This window comes from Sarcophilus harrisii, chromosome 1 (genome assembly GCF_902635505.1).
Source record: "Sarcophilus harrisii chromosome 1, mSarHar1.11, whole genome shotgun sequence".
In the NCBI taxonomy this organism is placed as follows: domain Eukaryota; kingdom Metazoa; phylum Chordata; class Mammalia; order Dasyuromorphia; family Dasyuridae; genus Sarcophilus; species Sarcophilus harrisii.
The window spans coordinates 666890724-666906982 of NC_045426.1; the positions used below are offsets into that span (position 1 = coordinate 666890724).

Below are 16259 nucleotides of genomic sequence, written 5' to 3' on the forward strand. Positions count from 1 at the left end.
GTTGAACAGAAAGTTCTTCTGAGACACTTTCAGAGTGTCCTTGTATTCCTTCTTCCAACTTTCATATGAGCACTTGTCTTATATGATTTCTCTGTAAAATAGTCTACTATCCCTTTGACATTCAATCCATGTGGTTAGCCTATTGAAACTACACTATCTGAAATAGAGTCTGAATGCTTGGCAATTCAGTTCAAGAAAAGACCTCAGCGTCTGATACTTCACTTTACCAGGTGATCTTCCAAATCTTCCTAGAACTATTCAAATGGAATTGGCAAGGAGCTGGTTGACTGTCTAGATTTCACAGGCATATAACAATGCGGTCAAAACACTGGCTCTGTAGACCTTTAGTTTGGCAAGCAAATTAATACCTCTTCTCTCCCATACTTTCCTTCAAAGCCTCCTAAACACTGAGCTAGCTCTAATTATGTGTGTGTCAACATCATCATTTTTGTGTACATCCCTGGAAAGTATACTGCCAAGGTAAGTGAACTTATCCACAGCATTCAAAATTTCTCCATTTTCTATAGCTGATGGATGATGTGGTGCTGGCTGGTGAATGATCCATTTTCTTGGTGCTAAAATTAGCACAAGCATCAGAGAATCAATTCATGCTTTATTGCAACCCTGCTTCAGAGTGCAAATATCCATTGAATACATAATCATCTGTGAACAAAAATTCATATACTACACTCTCCCTCCATTTTTGTCTTAGTTTATAGCTTTTGCAGATTAAATAATTTTTATCATCAATGCAATAGCTGACCTCGATTCTGTTTTCATTCTCATTGAAGGTGTCTGACAACATTGATGAAAACATCATGTTTAAAAGCATAAGAGCAAGCACACAGCCCTGTTTCACTCCATTGGTGACTGGGCAAACAGGAGAGCATCATCCATTGTTCGGAATTCATGCAACCATGCCATCATGGAACTGGAATACAAATACAGATGAACCCCAGACAACCAATTTTACTATGATCTTCCAGAGGTGCTCACGACTGACAATTCCAAAGGCCTCGGTCAGATCAATGAATGTTGAGTACAGATTCTGTTTTGCTCCTGGAATTTCTCCTGGAATTTTCAGGTAGCAAACACCATGCCGACCATTTTTTGGCCCTTTCTGAAGCCACCTTGGCTCTTGAGTAGATGACTATCTTTCAGATCAGCCAATTGAGGAGGACTACAGCAAGAATCTTGCAAATAATGACAGAGAGAGAGAGAGAGAGAGAGAGAGAGAGAGAGAGAGAGAGAGAGCACTGTTTCATCCCCCATCTTTCCCCAGCTCTGATTGTCATAGGAAAACCTATTTGCTTTTCCTTTATAGAGATGGCCAATGGAGGCATCCTTGAACTCCTGGGGATATAACCTCCTCTTAGCATATAATTTGGCAATTTATGTATGAGCAGTGAACACCTTGCCTTGAATATCTCAGATAAAATAGAACCATCAGCAGCAGGTTCTTTATGACACAAGAGGAGCCTAATGGCATTCAAACTCTCTTCAGTTGGAAGTTCAGCTAGACAGGGATTAACTTCAACCTGAGATAAATGCTCAATGGCTTCAGCATTGATTAGCTGATGATGGTCTGTTAAGGACACTGTGATGGAGATGTTCAGCTCATCTCTCCATGATCATGTCCAGGATCCCTGATCAATGTGGCTCCATCATCTCTGAGTAGTTGAGATACATCATAGGCCTTTGACCCATAAATAACCTTCAGGGCATTATAAAAGCACTTTGGGTTTTTACTACCAGTGTTTTGATTTCTTCTGCCTTCTTACTGAGCCAAGAATACTGCATTTCTCTATGTTTTGCTTGTATTCTACTTTTGATGGAGTTAAATGCTATCTTCTTAGAGCTGGATGAACTACCCTACTGCTAAATCTTATGGAGTTCTTGTTTTTCATTTAGCAGCTTCTAAATTTCCCCATCATTTTCATCAAACCTATTCTGATGTTTGCAAGTGTCCTGGCCCAGATGAATAAATGTAGTGATTGCTATGTACCAATAAGCTATATAAAGGATCAGTTAATGAGGAAAGACACTAAGATTTAGAAGAATTGTGGAAGACTTCTCATTTTACAGATAAGGAAATTGAGGCAAACAGTTTGCAAAAAGAGTTAAGTGACTTGCTCAGACTCACACAGCTAGTCAATGTTTAAAGCTGGATTTGAACTCACAAAGATGAGATTCCCTAAGGGCCAGTCCTCTATCTACTGTAGCAATTAGGGAAGTAGGAAAAAACTGCCTTGCTTTGGTGAGGGTCCAATGGAGATGATGTAACATAAGTGTGATGGACCCAGCCAACACAATTTTGTGAATTTCACCAGCTTAATTCAGAACCATATGAATAGAGCAAAAACAGCAAATAGTGGAAATCATCAAGGGTTGGAGTTTGGCTGGGCAAAGTCTTTACTGGCATAAAGAGGCTAAGAACTTGAAAGAAGACAGGGATCCAGAATTGAACTGGTTCACCAGGGAATCAAGATGGTAAAAGTAGGACAATATAGCCAGTGTAGAGGGGTATGGACTGGGAAAAAAACCAAAAGGTAGAGAGATTGGAGGTAAAGATTTGGAAGAACAGGTTTAAGACTTCAAGGCAGAGGGAGGATTGGAATGACAGACAACAAGTTGAAATAAAAGAATTTCAGAGCTAGATGAAAATGGATGTGGAACATTTGTGAGTAATGGCAGAAATAAAGAGTATGAGTATATCTGTAGATGGAATGGAATGGAGGAGTAAGGTGTTAGATAAATAGGGAGTTAGGGTATTTGAAAAAGTATCAACATGTACATTGAAGTCTCCTTGGTATGAAAGCAGAAGTTGGGCAGGAAAGAAGGATCATGAGCCAAGCATAAATTTATTTTGAAAGTAAGGAAAATGTCCAGTAGAGTCCTTATGATTGTGAGATAAATAGGAATTAAATGAACTTTGAAGGAGAAGAGATTGCTGAGGGATAATGATTATTGAGAGAGCCTAAAAGTGGCAATAGAGAGCAAGAAATAACCTAATTCTCTGTTAGGAAAATTCATCCTCATGAAAAATCACAATATGACCAGGTGAAAGTATGTTTTTCACTGAAGAATTAATTCAGATATGTCATCACTGGGGATTTTGCCTGTGGTTGATAGGGAGGGCAAAAATACGGAGGGTACAAGACTGAACCCCTTGCCGGGAGGGAGACACAGTATGTCCCAGACAAGGCAAGGCATGCATGTGGAGTTCAGCTCTGGACCTCAGGAAGGGAGGGAACGGGGAAAGGCTTAGCAGAAGGGGGATAGGGGGTCTCCTACTATTAGAATGTGAACTCACTGGAGGCAGGACATGCCTTAGCTTTTGTATTTGAATCATTGGGCTTAGCCCAGCACTGGGCACTCAGCACTTAATACAGAAGTAAATTCTTTCATTCATGAATTAGTGAATAGAATTCATTAATTACTGGAGAGCTTCAGGTGGGAGCTGGCTGACCACTCGTTAAAGACGTTAAAAACATGCAATAGAGACCTGCCTTCAATGGGAGATTATTTTGTATCAGGGAAAACAGACTTCTAGTCAGGAGACCTGGGTTTGAGTGTCAGCTTTGCCACTAACTCAATAACCCACCCGTAAAATGGTGTTGGGAGTGTTGTAGGGACTTCTTCTTAAGGATCATCGATTCTAGTCCCTAAAACAATTCTAAATTCAACTTAAATTTATTAAGGACCTTCCTGCAAGTGCACGCGCCACGTTGTGTTTTTAGGTTTGCAGAGAGCTTTGCAGAAATCTTATCTGACCCTCACAACAGTCCCGGGGCATAGATGCGATTATTATTCCCATTTTTCAGATGAGAAAACTGAGGCTGAAGAATGAGCCCAGAGTCAGAGGTAGTTAGTGTCAGCGGTGGGATTTGAACACAGGACTTTCACGCCAGCCCATTTCGCGCCAAATCAGCTTTCTCTGAGCATCGAGGATGGGATCCTACGGCAACCTCGATGTAGTTCCACAGAAGCACCGGCAGGGTGCGCGCTTAGCAGTCGGCGTGCCTCTGACGTCAGCGTAGGGGGCAGGGAGGATTTTCCTCCCTATCTCCTCTTTCCAGGAACTCGGCTTTCCGCCTCTGTCCTTTCGATGACTCTAAATAAAGTTTTGGAGCGAGATTTTTTTTTTTCACACCCCGATTAAGTCTCGCGTGCAGTTAGGCGAGGACTCGAGGAGGGGGCCTCCGGTGCGCTTGCGCACGGTTGGGTGCCCGACGCCAGAGGTGACCCTGAGGCGGTTGGTCGTTGGAGGACAGGCGGTGCGAGGGCAGCCCCGGCGGTGGGGTCCTGGCTGGCGCCTGCGCAGTGCGTCCTGTCGCTGAGGACCGGGGTGACCCTGAGGCGGACCTAGTGACGGGCTTGGCGGTGCTGAGGCGAGCGGGGCCGCGATGCTGAACAAACTCCTGGGGCCGCGCTACAAGGAGCTAGTCAAGTACTGGTGAGGAAGCCTCGCTCGGAGCCCGGGAAGCCCCCACCCCGTGCAGAGAGCGTCCTGCCCTGCCCCCTCTGCCCCCTGCCCCCCCGTTACCTCGGTACCTTCTTCGTTAGTTCCTGTGCACAGAATGTTCTGTGTCCGACGCTTAGCGGCCCCGCCTGGGCTTTTCTCGGCGGAGGTACTGCGTGCGTCGCCCTTTCCTTCCCGCTCATGGGCAGATGAGGGCGCTGAGGCAAACGGCGTTACTAGCGACTTGCCTCGAGTCGCCCGGCTCTGAAGTGTCTGAGGCTGGATTCGAACTCGGGTCTCTCCGACTCCAGCCCCGGGGGCTGTCTGCCGCGCCACATTGTCAGACCCTGGCTTTCCCCGCCCCCCTCCCTGAGAGGACTTCCCCCGCCCCCCTCCCTGAGGACTTCCCCCGCCCCCCTCCCTGAGAGGGCTTCCCCGCCCCCTCCTGAAGCCCCGCCCCCCTCCCTGGAGGAGCCCCCCCCCTCCTGGAGGAACTTCCCCCCCCCTCCCTGGAGGGCTTCCCCCCCCCCCCTGGGGCTTCCCCCGCCCCCTCCTGGGAGGACTTCCCCGCCCCCTCCTGGAGGCCCCCGCCCCCTCCTGGGAGGCTTCCCCGCCCCCTCCCTGGAGAACCCCCCCCCTCCTGAGAGCTTCCCCGCCCCCCTCCTGGAGGACCCTACCCTCCTGGAAACGCCGCAGAGCGCCCTTAGCTGGTCCCATGTGAGTCCATCCATCGTCGGAGCAGTTCGGAAGCTCCAGCGAGGCCCGGGGACCGTCCTCGCGCAACTCCGAGTGCGGAGGGACAGCGAAGTAAATGCGGGCGGGCAAAGGCCAAGTCCGGGGGAGGCGGGGGGTGAAGAGGGACGCGGTGCTTCCGGCGGCGCGGAAAGAGTTGTGGGAAAGGCTGGGGCAAGGAGGGCGCCCGGAAGCGTCCAAGCCCCCAGCCCTCCGCCTGCGCTGAGCCGGGAGCTGGGAATGGCCTGTATTCGGATGCTCCTTCTTTCCTCCCCGCCTTGTGGGGTGTGAGGGGTCCTTCCATTGCCTGTCTTCTAGAGAAGCACCCCCATTCCCTCTTCCTAGAACTTATCTTCCCTTGGAATAATCCCCTCCCGTGACCTGGCCTCTCCCTTCCCCAGATCCCATTCGTTATCCTTTGTTTTGCTTGAAATGCGCCTCCAGGCTTTTGCTTTTTAGAATACTTAGTTTCCTTAGTTCCTCGCAAGTTCATTTCTAAAATAGCCTTTTCCAGTTCGGGAAGTTGTGAATGCATTTTCCTGACATCAGATTATTTTGTATTTCAACTTTGTAAGTCTAAATTGAACTATTATTGCGTATTATGTCACCCAATGTACGTTCTCTGGCCGCAGGAATTGTTTTTCTTGCACTGTGACTTAATAGATTTTGAATTTCATTCCAGTCAGCCAGTAAACATTTGTTAAGCCCCCAGCCTGTGCCTGGCACTGTTTTACACTGAGGATACAAAAGGGCAAAAGACAATCCCTGCCCTCAAGGAATTTACAATCTAAGGGGGGAGACAATAGGCAAACAAAGCTAGTCGTATACAAGGTAAACAGAAGGTAATTAGCCGAGAGAAAGTACTGGAATTTAGAGGGTTTTGGGAAGGGTTTTAGTCTAGAAGGAAGGATTTTATAAAGGAAGCCGGGAGACCAGTAGCTGGGGCAGAGGAGGGAGAGTCAGATAAAATGCCCGGAGTTGAGAGATGGAGTGTTTTATTCACTTGATAGCCAGGAATTCAGTGTCCCTGAGTCAAAAATTTTGTGTTCAAAAGTAAAGTGTGGGAATACTGAAAGGAGAGGAGGGGACTAGATTATGAATGTCAAAAACGTCATTTTGTGTGTGATACTGGAGGCAGTAGGGAGCAAGTGAAATTTATTAAGGGAATGACATGATTGAACCTTTGATTTAGGAAAGTGACTTTAATGGATGAATTGCAGTGGGAAGAAACATGATGCTGGCAGACCCTCCAGCAGATATTGCAGTAATTCAGGCTTGTGGTGTTGAGTCAGTAGAATGGTAGCAGTGTCAGAAGATAGAATGGGGTATAGTCAAGAAATGATACATTGGTGAATTTGACAGGCTTGGAGAGTGAGCCCACGTTGATTCCTAGGTTGCGAGCCCAAGGGACTGGGAAGATGGGATAGCCCTCTGCAGAAATAGGGAAAGTCATTGGGGTAGGGATTTGGACATTGAATTTAAGATGTCTACTGGACATCCAATTTGAGCTCTGAAAGGCAGTTGGAGATGAGAGAGTAGAAGTCAGCTGAGAGGTTGGGCTGGATATCTAGATCTGAGAATCATCAGCTTAGAGATGGTAATTAAATCATGTAGAAACTGAGATCACCAAATAAGGTATTATGGAGGGAGAAGAGAAGGGCCAGGACAGAACCCTGAGGGACATCCACTGTTAAAGGGTGTGATCTGGGCAAAAGAGAGAAGACCAGGAGCAGTCAGAGAGGTAGGAGGAACCCATAGAGAAGTGTCCCAAAAAGCTAGAGAAGAATATCAAGGATGATAGAGTGATGCAGAGCAGTCAAGAGAAGAAGGATTGAGAAAAGGTTTTGACAACAAGAAAGAAATTACTAAATTTGGAGAGACCAGTGTAGGTGGAGCAATAAGGTCAGAGGCCCAATTATAAGGGGAGAGGAGAGGAGTGAAGGGAATCTAGTTGCAAAAGAAAACAGCAAATTGGTTATCTGAGGATGAGGGAAAGACCTGGGCATGGTTGTAGGTCAGTAGGTAGAGGGATTAAAAATAAGTGAAAGTGCAGATGACAGAGGGGGCAGTCTATTAGAGGAGACAGGATGGAATGGGATCGCTTGTAGGTTACCCTTGGGTAAGGAATGAGACCATCTCATTTTGTGAGATGGGAGCGGAGGAGCAGAATGGTTCTTTTTTTTGGGGGGGGGGTAAAATATGAGGCCAAGTTTTCAACTAAGAGAGGGGCAGGAATGGGAGCCATGGGAAGTTTGAGGAGAAATGAAATGGTTTGGAAGAGCCATAGTGGAGAGTGATGAGAGAGGTGTAGATAGATTGTCTAGCAGCATTGAGGGCCCAGTTAAGTAACATGGCCATCATTTTTTCCACTTTGTTTAGCAGCACATCTGTAAGTATGAACGTAATGAACGGTGGGGGTGATCCAGAGCTGAGACTTGCCAGAGTGTAGACTTTTTCCCCTTATATCTTTCCCTTGATTTTCTTTTCAGATCTTCTCTTTTCTCAAATAGAATTTTTGGCCTTTCTGTACAAAATGTTCAGCTTCAGAGAACACAGTGGTCAGGTGAATAGGTATTGAGGAAATAGTCCTAGAATCCAGAGAAGTCAGGAGTTCCGAGTATGTTAATCATACCTATAGGGTAATATAATCAGGGACAAATTAAGGAGTGAATTCTATAACAAAGAAATTCAGCCCTTTTTCCTTGGATGAGATTCCATTAAAGCTCATGGGACCACATAAAATACACTAATGCCTTTCCATAAATTTGTTAGAAATAATGGAGTAGCAAGGGATCCTAGGATGTTAATTTTAGGAGGGATCTTGTGACACCTAGCTACTTTAGAGATTTGCTAGCCCAAAGTCTCCGTTTATGAAGGACTATTAGGATTGTAGAGGTGAAGGGGCTTCCCTGTAGTCACATACAGCTGAATTCTTCATCTGAGTAGTTTGTCTTTTCTCCCATACCAGATATGATTCCCCTTTTTCTGTCCTAAAAAAATTAGAAACAAGAACAACTTATTGCCAGATTGTGCAATATTTCTTTTAAAAAACTTTTTTGTAACACATACTTACTGATGAATAGTGTTAGATGTAGTAGTTGATATTAAAAGTGGAACTAAGCAAGATTTGGAAGGTTGAATCAGCTTTGAAGGATAGAAGGCAGGAGTTGGAGACTGTTAGGTCCTCAGACTCTCTGGACTTGAACAGGCCTGCCTACCCATCTCTAGCCAAGCTGGAGAAAGGAGTTTTACCTAGAACTTAAGTCTTCTCAACAATAACAAGAATTAATAAGACACTGGCTACTTCCTCTCCCCATTTTGGACAGTTCTGTCACATGCTTCCTTATGTATTTGTATTGGAGTTTCCATCAGATTGTAAATCCCTAAAGAATTAGTGTTATTTTTCATTTTTCATCTTTGGTACCCAGTACCAAATATAGTACCTGACTTATAGTACCTAATAAATTGATTGGAATATACTCAACACCACACTAAGCACTAGGGATTTCCAGAGAACATAAGGCATGATCCCTATCTTCTAGAAACTTCCAGTGTAGTCAGAGAGCAAGAAGGTGATAGATAGGAGGCTAGTGTTGTATGCTGTTTTACCTTTGAGTAACAGGAAATATACAGTATAAGAAGCATCCTGGAAAGAGAGTTGAAGTTGGACTCTGGGACCTGTTTTCAAAACTTGACATTATTTAGTTTTGAATATAGATGAGTTTGGGACTCTTACCTATCTGTAAAATGGAGGCGGTAATCTTTTTGGAAGAGAAGCATTTTGTAATCCTTAAAATTCTGTGTAAATATGAATTGTTATTAAATATTATTATTCAACAAGGGGCCTGAGAAGCCATTGTGGTCAGGGAGAAGATATGATTTGAATTGGAGCTTAAGAAAGGTGGGGCAAGATGGAATGGAAGATCCTAAGCAGAAAATAAAAAGTGTTTCATGGCAAAGCATAAGCCATGTCTTGTGAGCATTTAGGGTGCAGTTGAGAATGGTAGAATACCAGGCTAAATAGAAAGATTGGGCCTTTTTATGCTAGTCAAAATAGTTGACTCTTTATCTTGTAAACAGAGAAATGTTCTTTTTTTTCACTTCTTTCTTCCACAACATAATTTGTGTTATAGCTGTTCCTCCTCATACTTAATGATTATAACTGCCGTTTCTCTGGTCCTTTAATATTTTCATCTCTGTTCTTCAAAGAACCCTGTGAGTTAGATTAATGTAAGCACTGTTTATAGATGATGAGATTGAGGCCGAAAGGGGTGTACATGGTTGCACAACACTTGTGTCAGAGCCAAGGTGCAGAGTCTGGTCTGCTGACATCAGATCCAATGTTCCTTCAGAGCTTGAATTTCAGCAAACCCAAATGTTCTCTCTACATTATAGCTCAGCATTTCTCAGGTTGATGTTTTCCCTTTATTACTTTAGATTTGTCTCCACTCTCAGCCCTTACATCTACCACCACCACGTCTCTGTCTTTAATTTTTTGTCTTTTTAGAGGTAATTAGTGTTTACATATTATGTAATTATACATATTATGATCAATGCATAGAGGAGTTGATGAAGTTGCATATGGCACAGTACCACTGATTAGTACCAGTCCTGGATAGGATTGCTGAGGGATGTCAACCAAATGTCCTTGGATTATTGCTATTTAAACTTGAAGCCTTGTGACTTTCCAGTCAGTTCAGTTCAAAAAGAGGTAATTCAGTCTCTTTACAAAGCCTCATTACCATTGTCTTGGATTCTTTGTCACAACTTTTCCCTCTGCTCTCTCCAATCCATCCCCTGGAATAATTTTCCTTCTCCATATATCTCTGGTCATTGAAGTAATTATGGTTAATCAACATTTATTAACACTTATTGATGAGAGTAAAACTGACCTGCGATAGCACTGTAAAGTTATGTAAAATCACTAACAAAAAGTTATACAAACTCAAATGGTCTTGCCTCCTCTGGAGATGGAAAGATGAGTCTTCAGAAAATGTCTCCTTTCACATACAAACTCAAATAGTCTTGCATACAGAATGTCAATTCTTAGATTCCTGTATAAAATAGGTCTTCAGAAAATGTCTCTTTGCAAAATTACTTCTCTTTTGAGAATGATATTGCCCGCCAAGGAAGTCTTTCTCTTGGTGCCTCTTTAACAATAAAAAGCTTTTTAACACAGCCTTTGAGTTTAGCGAATTTCCTTAGCTTATTCCTGCCACAGCTCTCCTTCAGTATCCTGCTCTCATCATTACCATGTGCCAAACACTGTGCTAAGCTGTGAAAATACTAATAGGAAAAAAGATAGTCCCTGCCCTTAAGGAATTTATAATCTTACAACAGAAAAGGAAACTAAAAAAACTGAGGGTTGGGGATGGGAATGGTTGGAGAGATCTCAAGGTTGCACAGCTAAATGAGAAATGAGAAGCTGTAGTCACTCCTTAAATGGAGGTGTAGGGTTCATGGCTCCACCCTCCACATGGAGGGACAGAAAGTGGTAAAGAACTAGAGAACCATTGCTAATGAGATCTTACTGGGTGATGAGACTTCAGTAAACATTTATATAGAACCTTAAGGTCATCTCATTTGTCTGCTCAAAAACATTTAGTAGTTCTTTATGGTTTCTGAGTGAATCTTAATTTTCCCCCCTAACATTCAAAGCCCTTTATATTCTCTTCCCTTGCATCTCTATTTATACTTTGTTCCAAGTTCTTTTGTTGATATTCTTCCCTAGGCCTAAAGTATCTTCCTGTTCTTTCTTCCTCATGTATTGACTGCCTGCTTATCTTTTAAAGACTTCTTTTAATACTCCCCCCTCCACCTAGCTTCCCAACACCCTCTCCTGAACTCCACAGATTCTTTGTTTTCCCTTGAGTTTATCCTGAAGTATAAAGTTTAACTCTGAATTATTTTCTATCCAGTGTTCACTGTTGTTGTCATGTATATTAAAAGACATTAGTAGTAAAGTGACAGTGTCGCATTTATAACATGGGGATAATAATATGGACATCATCTCAATCCCCACTGTTGTTGGAAAGAAACTGCTTGGTATATTAATATTTATTTTCCCGGTTGATTAAAAGCTCCTTAAAGACAAGAATCATTCTTTTATGCTATTCCCCACAGTTTCTAGAACTGGCTAATTCCTGAAAAGGGCCTTCACAAAGTATTTCTTGATGTATTGATAACCTTTTTTCCTTCTCTTAGGCTTCCCACAGCAGGTACATGGGGTGCTGTTGGTGCTGTGGGGCTAGTTTGGGCCACTGACTGGCGTCTGATTCTGGATTGGGTGCCATACATCAATGGCAAATTTAAGAAGGACAATTAAGCTATCTTTTCAATCTTATGGTAAGTCTCTATAGCCCATTTAATAGAGATGCTTTGATAAGTTCATTACATAATTGGGTGCTATTTGAAATACTTTTATGGATTCACAATCTTTTGATTCCAAAGATATTTTGTTTCCAATACAACTTGCTGGATTAGCTTATAGATTCTTTTTCGCCTTAGAAAGTCCTTCTATTAAGGGAGGAATAATTTACAAAGAATTATGCTCATTAGTAGCAATTTAGGGTTTTGTTATTTGGGGGGGGGGTGTTGTTGGGTGTTTTTTAGCTTTTATAGCACAGATAGTTACCTTTTTAGGGAAAGAGCTGACATTGATGTTGTAATCCAGCATCTGCCCCACTGTTCAAAGATGGCCCTATAAACAAACAGAAGTTGTCTGCTGCCATGTGGCACTAGTGACTCCCATAACTGTCTGAAAACACTGACCTTCAGATATTTGCAAAGTACTTTCTTAATAATCTTGTTTGTAAATAAGCTAGAGTATGGGTTAGCTTTTCAACCATGAACGTTCCTGTACTGTCTTCTGATTTGCCTCCCAACAGAGCATCATGATAGAGTGGTATGGAAGTCTGAAGGTACAAGTTGTAGTAATAACAATAACTCAGATTTACATAACCTCAAATGTTTACTCACAACAACCTTGTGAGGTAGATAGTGCAAGCATTACTCTAGTTTATGAATGAAGAATTTGAGGCACAGAGAAGCAAATGGATTTGCCATGTGATTTTGGGCAAATAAGTCCACTTGTCTGAAATTGTTTCTTATGTGTAAAATGATGATCATTATTCTGGTCCTGTCTGTTATCTACCTACCCCTTGAAGTCATAGTAATTCATTTTTAATGTCCTTTGCTTAAGACCTATGGCAGTCAGGTGGCTATCATTATTGCTCATCAGAAAAATACCAAAGATGTAGTGAGAACTAAATGAAAACTTATATCCATTATTCAGGAGGAATGTGTTGGAAGGAAAATCATTAGCAAACTGAGGTGTTTTGTAAATGTTTTTTGTCAAAACCTATTAACAAAATTATTTCCAAAATTATACTTGGCAGGCATACTCTGGAATGTCTAGTATAGCATTCCCAGTGTACGTAGTAACCAGGATATCCTCAGTCTAGGCAGACTTTGGAGAGTATAGAAGCAGTTCCTGATAATCAAAGGCACTTGTGACCTCAGAGTTTATCCAGTTCATTCTGAGTAGGATCTCAGTCTGAGACATCCTGACAAATGTTTATCAGGCTTAGCAGGGGCAGCTAGGTGGTACAGTGGATAGAATACCAGCCCTGATGTCAGGAGGACCTGAGTTCAAATCTGGTCTCAGACACTTAACACTTCCTAGCTGTGTGGGCAAGTCACTTAGCCCCAGTTGCCTTAGCCAAAAAAAAAAAAATTTAATACTAATCAGGCTTAGCATTTATTCCCCTTCCAAGTTAGTCCCTCCCACTTTGACACCATTCTGAATGTGAAGAAGCAAGTTCATCTTTGTGTTGAAGTCTTTTTCTGTAACTTAGTGCTCATTAAACCTCTCAGAATGTCTCTTTGCTTTTTTAGAGAAGTATTGCTGTAATTACCTGTTGTGTTTTGGTTTTGTTTGCAGGTCTAGGAATGGAGGACTTTTGGGGGACTGCTCTTCTTGGGGATCCTGATTGGACACAAATGTGAAATGCTCAGGGTAGACTCCAAGGACCTTGATGTCTCTCACCAACGCCTTTGATGTATCACTTGTATAGGGATAATTAAACCTCCCTCTGAAACATGCTGACTGCTTAGGTGTTGAGCACAGGAATAACTATCACAACAGATTGCATTATGCCAGATTTCACAATGACAATATGGAATTAAAAACAAAAAACAAACGCCAAGGCCAAGTTTGAAACCTTTCTGTGGTAATTTTTGATTATTTCTTTGTAACAAAAATGAGGACAGGAGGAAGAAAAAAATTATTCATTTATTCAAGAAACATTAAACACCTGTCATGGGAGAAGAGTTAGGGTATGACGACACTTAGCATAGCATCAAGAATACTGACTCTGCCCCTCCCCATTGCCATTGTTGCTTAATGCATCCTTGAGATCTGTGAAAGCATCGGGAGCTTTGACATCACCCAAAACCAATTGGTCAGGGCCATGACATGAAATGAAAGTAATTAACAAATCCAAATAGAAGTCAGGATTTGGAGAAAAATCAAAAAGAAAAGGTCTTTATTGCAACTCAAAAGCTGGTTTGTGGTCTTGGATACAAAAGAGGTGAAAAATATGTTGTTTGGTAGTATTAATTCCCAGAAGTTCCATAATGTTCAAATAAGGCAGTCTCTCCCAGGGCAGGGAGGGGGAACATCCTCACTGTTCCTGAAGAGAATAAAGATGTGGGGAAAAATAATTATAAAGCCCTAGAGTGTTATCCTTGTAAGGGATGTTAGAACAAAGACAGTAGTCTTTGGACTATTGCAATAATTCAATAGTCCACTTGGAATTAATTTGCAGCAGTCATCCAGTAGAGCTGCTCTAGCTAAAACAGACATAGGAGTCACAATTGTTTGTAGAGAACATTGATTATAAGCTACACAAGAAGGCAGACCTAGGTACTGCCAGAGAAGACGCAATTTCACACTGAATCTTAAATTAGAGGTTCTAGTCTTTTGGAACTTATGCTATGTTCTTACTGACTTAGCTGTAATTCTCAAGATGTTTATGAATTTGTAGACTATATTGTATTAACTATTACCACTTTAGGGACCTTAAGCCCACACAGAAACCATAGATCCAGTAGCAAAGTATTTAATTAGGACAGAACAGCAAAATCACTAAGAGACTGTCAAATAGTCAAATCATTCTTAACCTGCCAGTCTTGTGGACTTTAATGCTGGTGGGAAGTGGAATATTCCCTGGGAAACTAGTGTATCCTGCCTGTTATGTCGTCTTATCCTTGTTACTCAGATCTCCCCTTATCTGGAGATAAGGCTGCTCTCCTCCTGCCTATGCAGCTTCCTTTGGCTGCATCTCAAGCCCTTATTACCATCTGCTGTATTGTAGGGAGAAGGGATTCCTGGAGCAGAATGCATCAGGGGCTTGTCGACACAATTAACTTTATCAGGAATACGAAAGAGTTAATGCCTTTTTTTTCCCCCTTTAAACTTCTCCCTTATTTCCTATGAAAAAGCTCCCTATACTTCATTTCTGACTGGATTTAGAGTACCTAAAAGGACCATACAAATTTTCATAAATTTCAGGAAAGCTTTTAGTAAGATAGGGAAGGGAAGGAGAGGAGTTGGGCTGGCAACTTTTACTTTGAATTCCAGTTTTTGTGGTAGAAAGCCTTACATTTTTAGAGGGATACAGGGTGATAAAATTGGTTTCCCCATCAGAAAAGCAATACTCTGTGGCCAAATAACCCATTAAATGGAACCAACTTCATTATGGATAAAAATTGGACAGTGCTTATGTCTGTATTTTGTCAGTGCCTCTAGACTCTCCTCTCCCCTTTCATCCTCTTTTGCAGGGTCAAGACATCATAAATTCCCTGTGAGTTTGTTAGGATCTTTTCAGTTAAATTACTGTAGTTATTGAATGTATTTTAATGTTTCTGCCATATTTCTGTGAATTTCTTGGTTTCTTCTGGAGCAGTAATGTTCTTTCACATGTGCCACAGTTCAACCATCCCCCAGATGAGGAGCATCTACTTCGCATTTTTTAGCTATCATAGAAGTGGTGTTGCTATGGGTATTTTGTTGGATTCCCTCAAGTCATAATTCAAAGCAAACAAGCATAAAATCATATGAAATAGGATCACAGGGAGACCCCTGTGTCAGGTGCTCAAGATAAGCCTATTTTAAGATAGGCCTTTTTTGAAAGTCAAAATTATTCAACATTTATTAATCCCATTATAGTTATAATGGAGATCTGGCTATTGGAGAATTTTTTGTGTGGGGATAGGGACTTACTCGTTTGGTTGATGCTTGGATTTTTTGAGAATATCATTAAGATCACACAACTAGTCAAGAGGCAGGCTAGAGATAAAAACAATAGATGCTCAGGGAAAGATCTAACCTTTATCTAAGTAAAACTTACCTGAATCAGTAAGCACTGAACAACCATTTATATGCTAAAGACTTAAGGGGAAAAGGCCTTGCCCTCCAAGATCTTACATTTTGTTGAGAGATACAAAATTGAGCATACAGGTACAAAATAGATACAAGGTAGTTTTGGGTTTTTTTGAGAAAAACGTACTAAGATATTAATGGTGTATTTTTTTCCCAATTATATGTAAAGAGTTTTAAACCATCTTGGTAAGATTTTGAGCTCCCAGTTTTTCTTCTTTCCTTCCCCTCAAGACAGCAAACCATCTGATATAGGCTTTGCAATCATATTAAACATTTCTACATTAATCATGTTATGAAAGAAGACTCAGAGCAAAAGGAAAAACCAGAAGGGGGGGATGGGGGAATGAAAATAGTATACTTCAATCTGCATTCAGATTCCATAGTTCTTTTTCTGAATGTGAATGGCATTTTCCATTACAAGTCCTTTAGAATTGTTTTGGATCATTGCATTGTTGAAAAGAGCCAAGTCTATCATAGTTGATCATCGCACGATGCTGTTACTTAGCTCTGCTCACTTCACTTGGCATCAGTGTGTCTTTCTGAAATCTATTTGCTCATTTCTTAGAACACAATAGTATTCCATTAATGGACTTTCATATACTGCAACTTGTTCACCTGTTC

At 41.9% G+C, this 16259-nt stretch overlaps 1 protein-coding gene across 1 annotated transcript; it reads left to right on the forward strand.

Moving 5' to 3' along the window:
• The first annotated feature begins 4222 nt into the window (after positions 1-4222).
• On the forward strand, positions 4223-13556 carry LOC100931111 (cytochrome b-c1 complex subunit 10). Its single transcript, XM_031948147.1, has 3 exons — positions 4223-4456; positions 11399-11539; positions 13137-13556. Exons 1-2 carry the CDS (start codon positions 4407-4409, stop codon positions 11517-11519), a joined length of 171 nt encoding a protein of 56 aa, XP_031804007.1. The 5' UTR covers positions 4223-4406; the 3' UTR covers positions 11520-11539; positions 13137-13556.
• Positions 13557-16259: the final 2703 nt, after the last annotated feature.

Excerpts from the sequence above, each read along its gene's own strand:
- LOC100931111 (XM_031948147.1), top strand. The coding sequence starts at position 4,407 with ATGCTGAACAAACTCCTGGGGCCGCGCTACAAGGAGCTAGTCAAGTAC. Across the intron at positions 4,457-11,398 it reads AAGGAGCTAGTCAAGTACTG|GCTTCCCACAGCAGGTACAT; the intron begins GTGAGGAAGCCT and ends TCCTTCTCTTAG.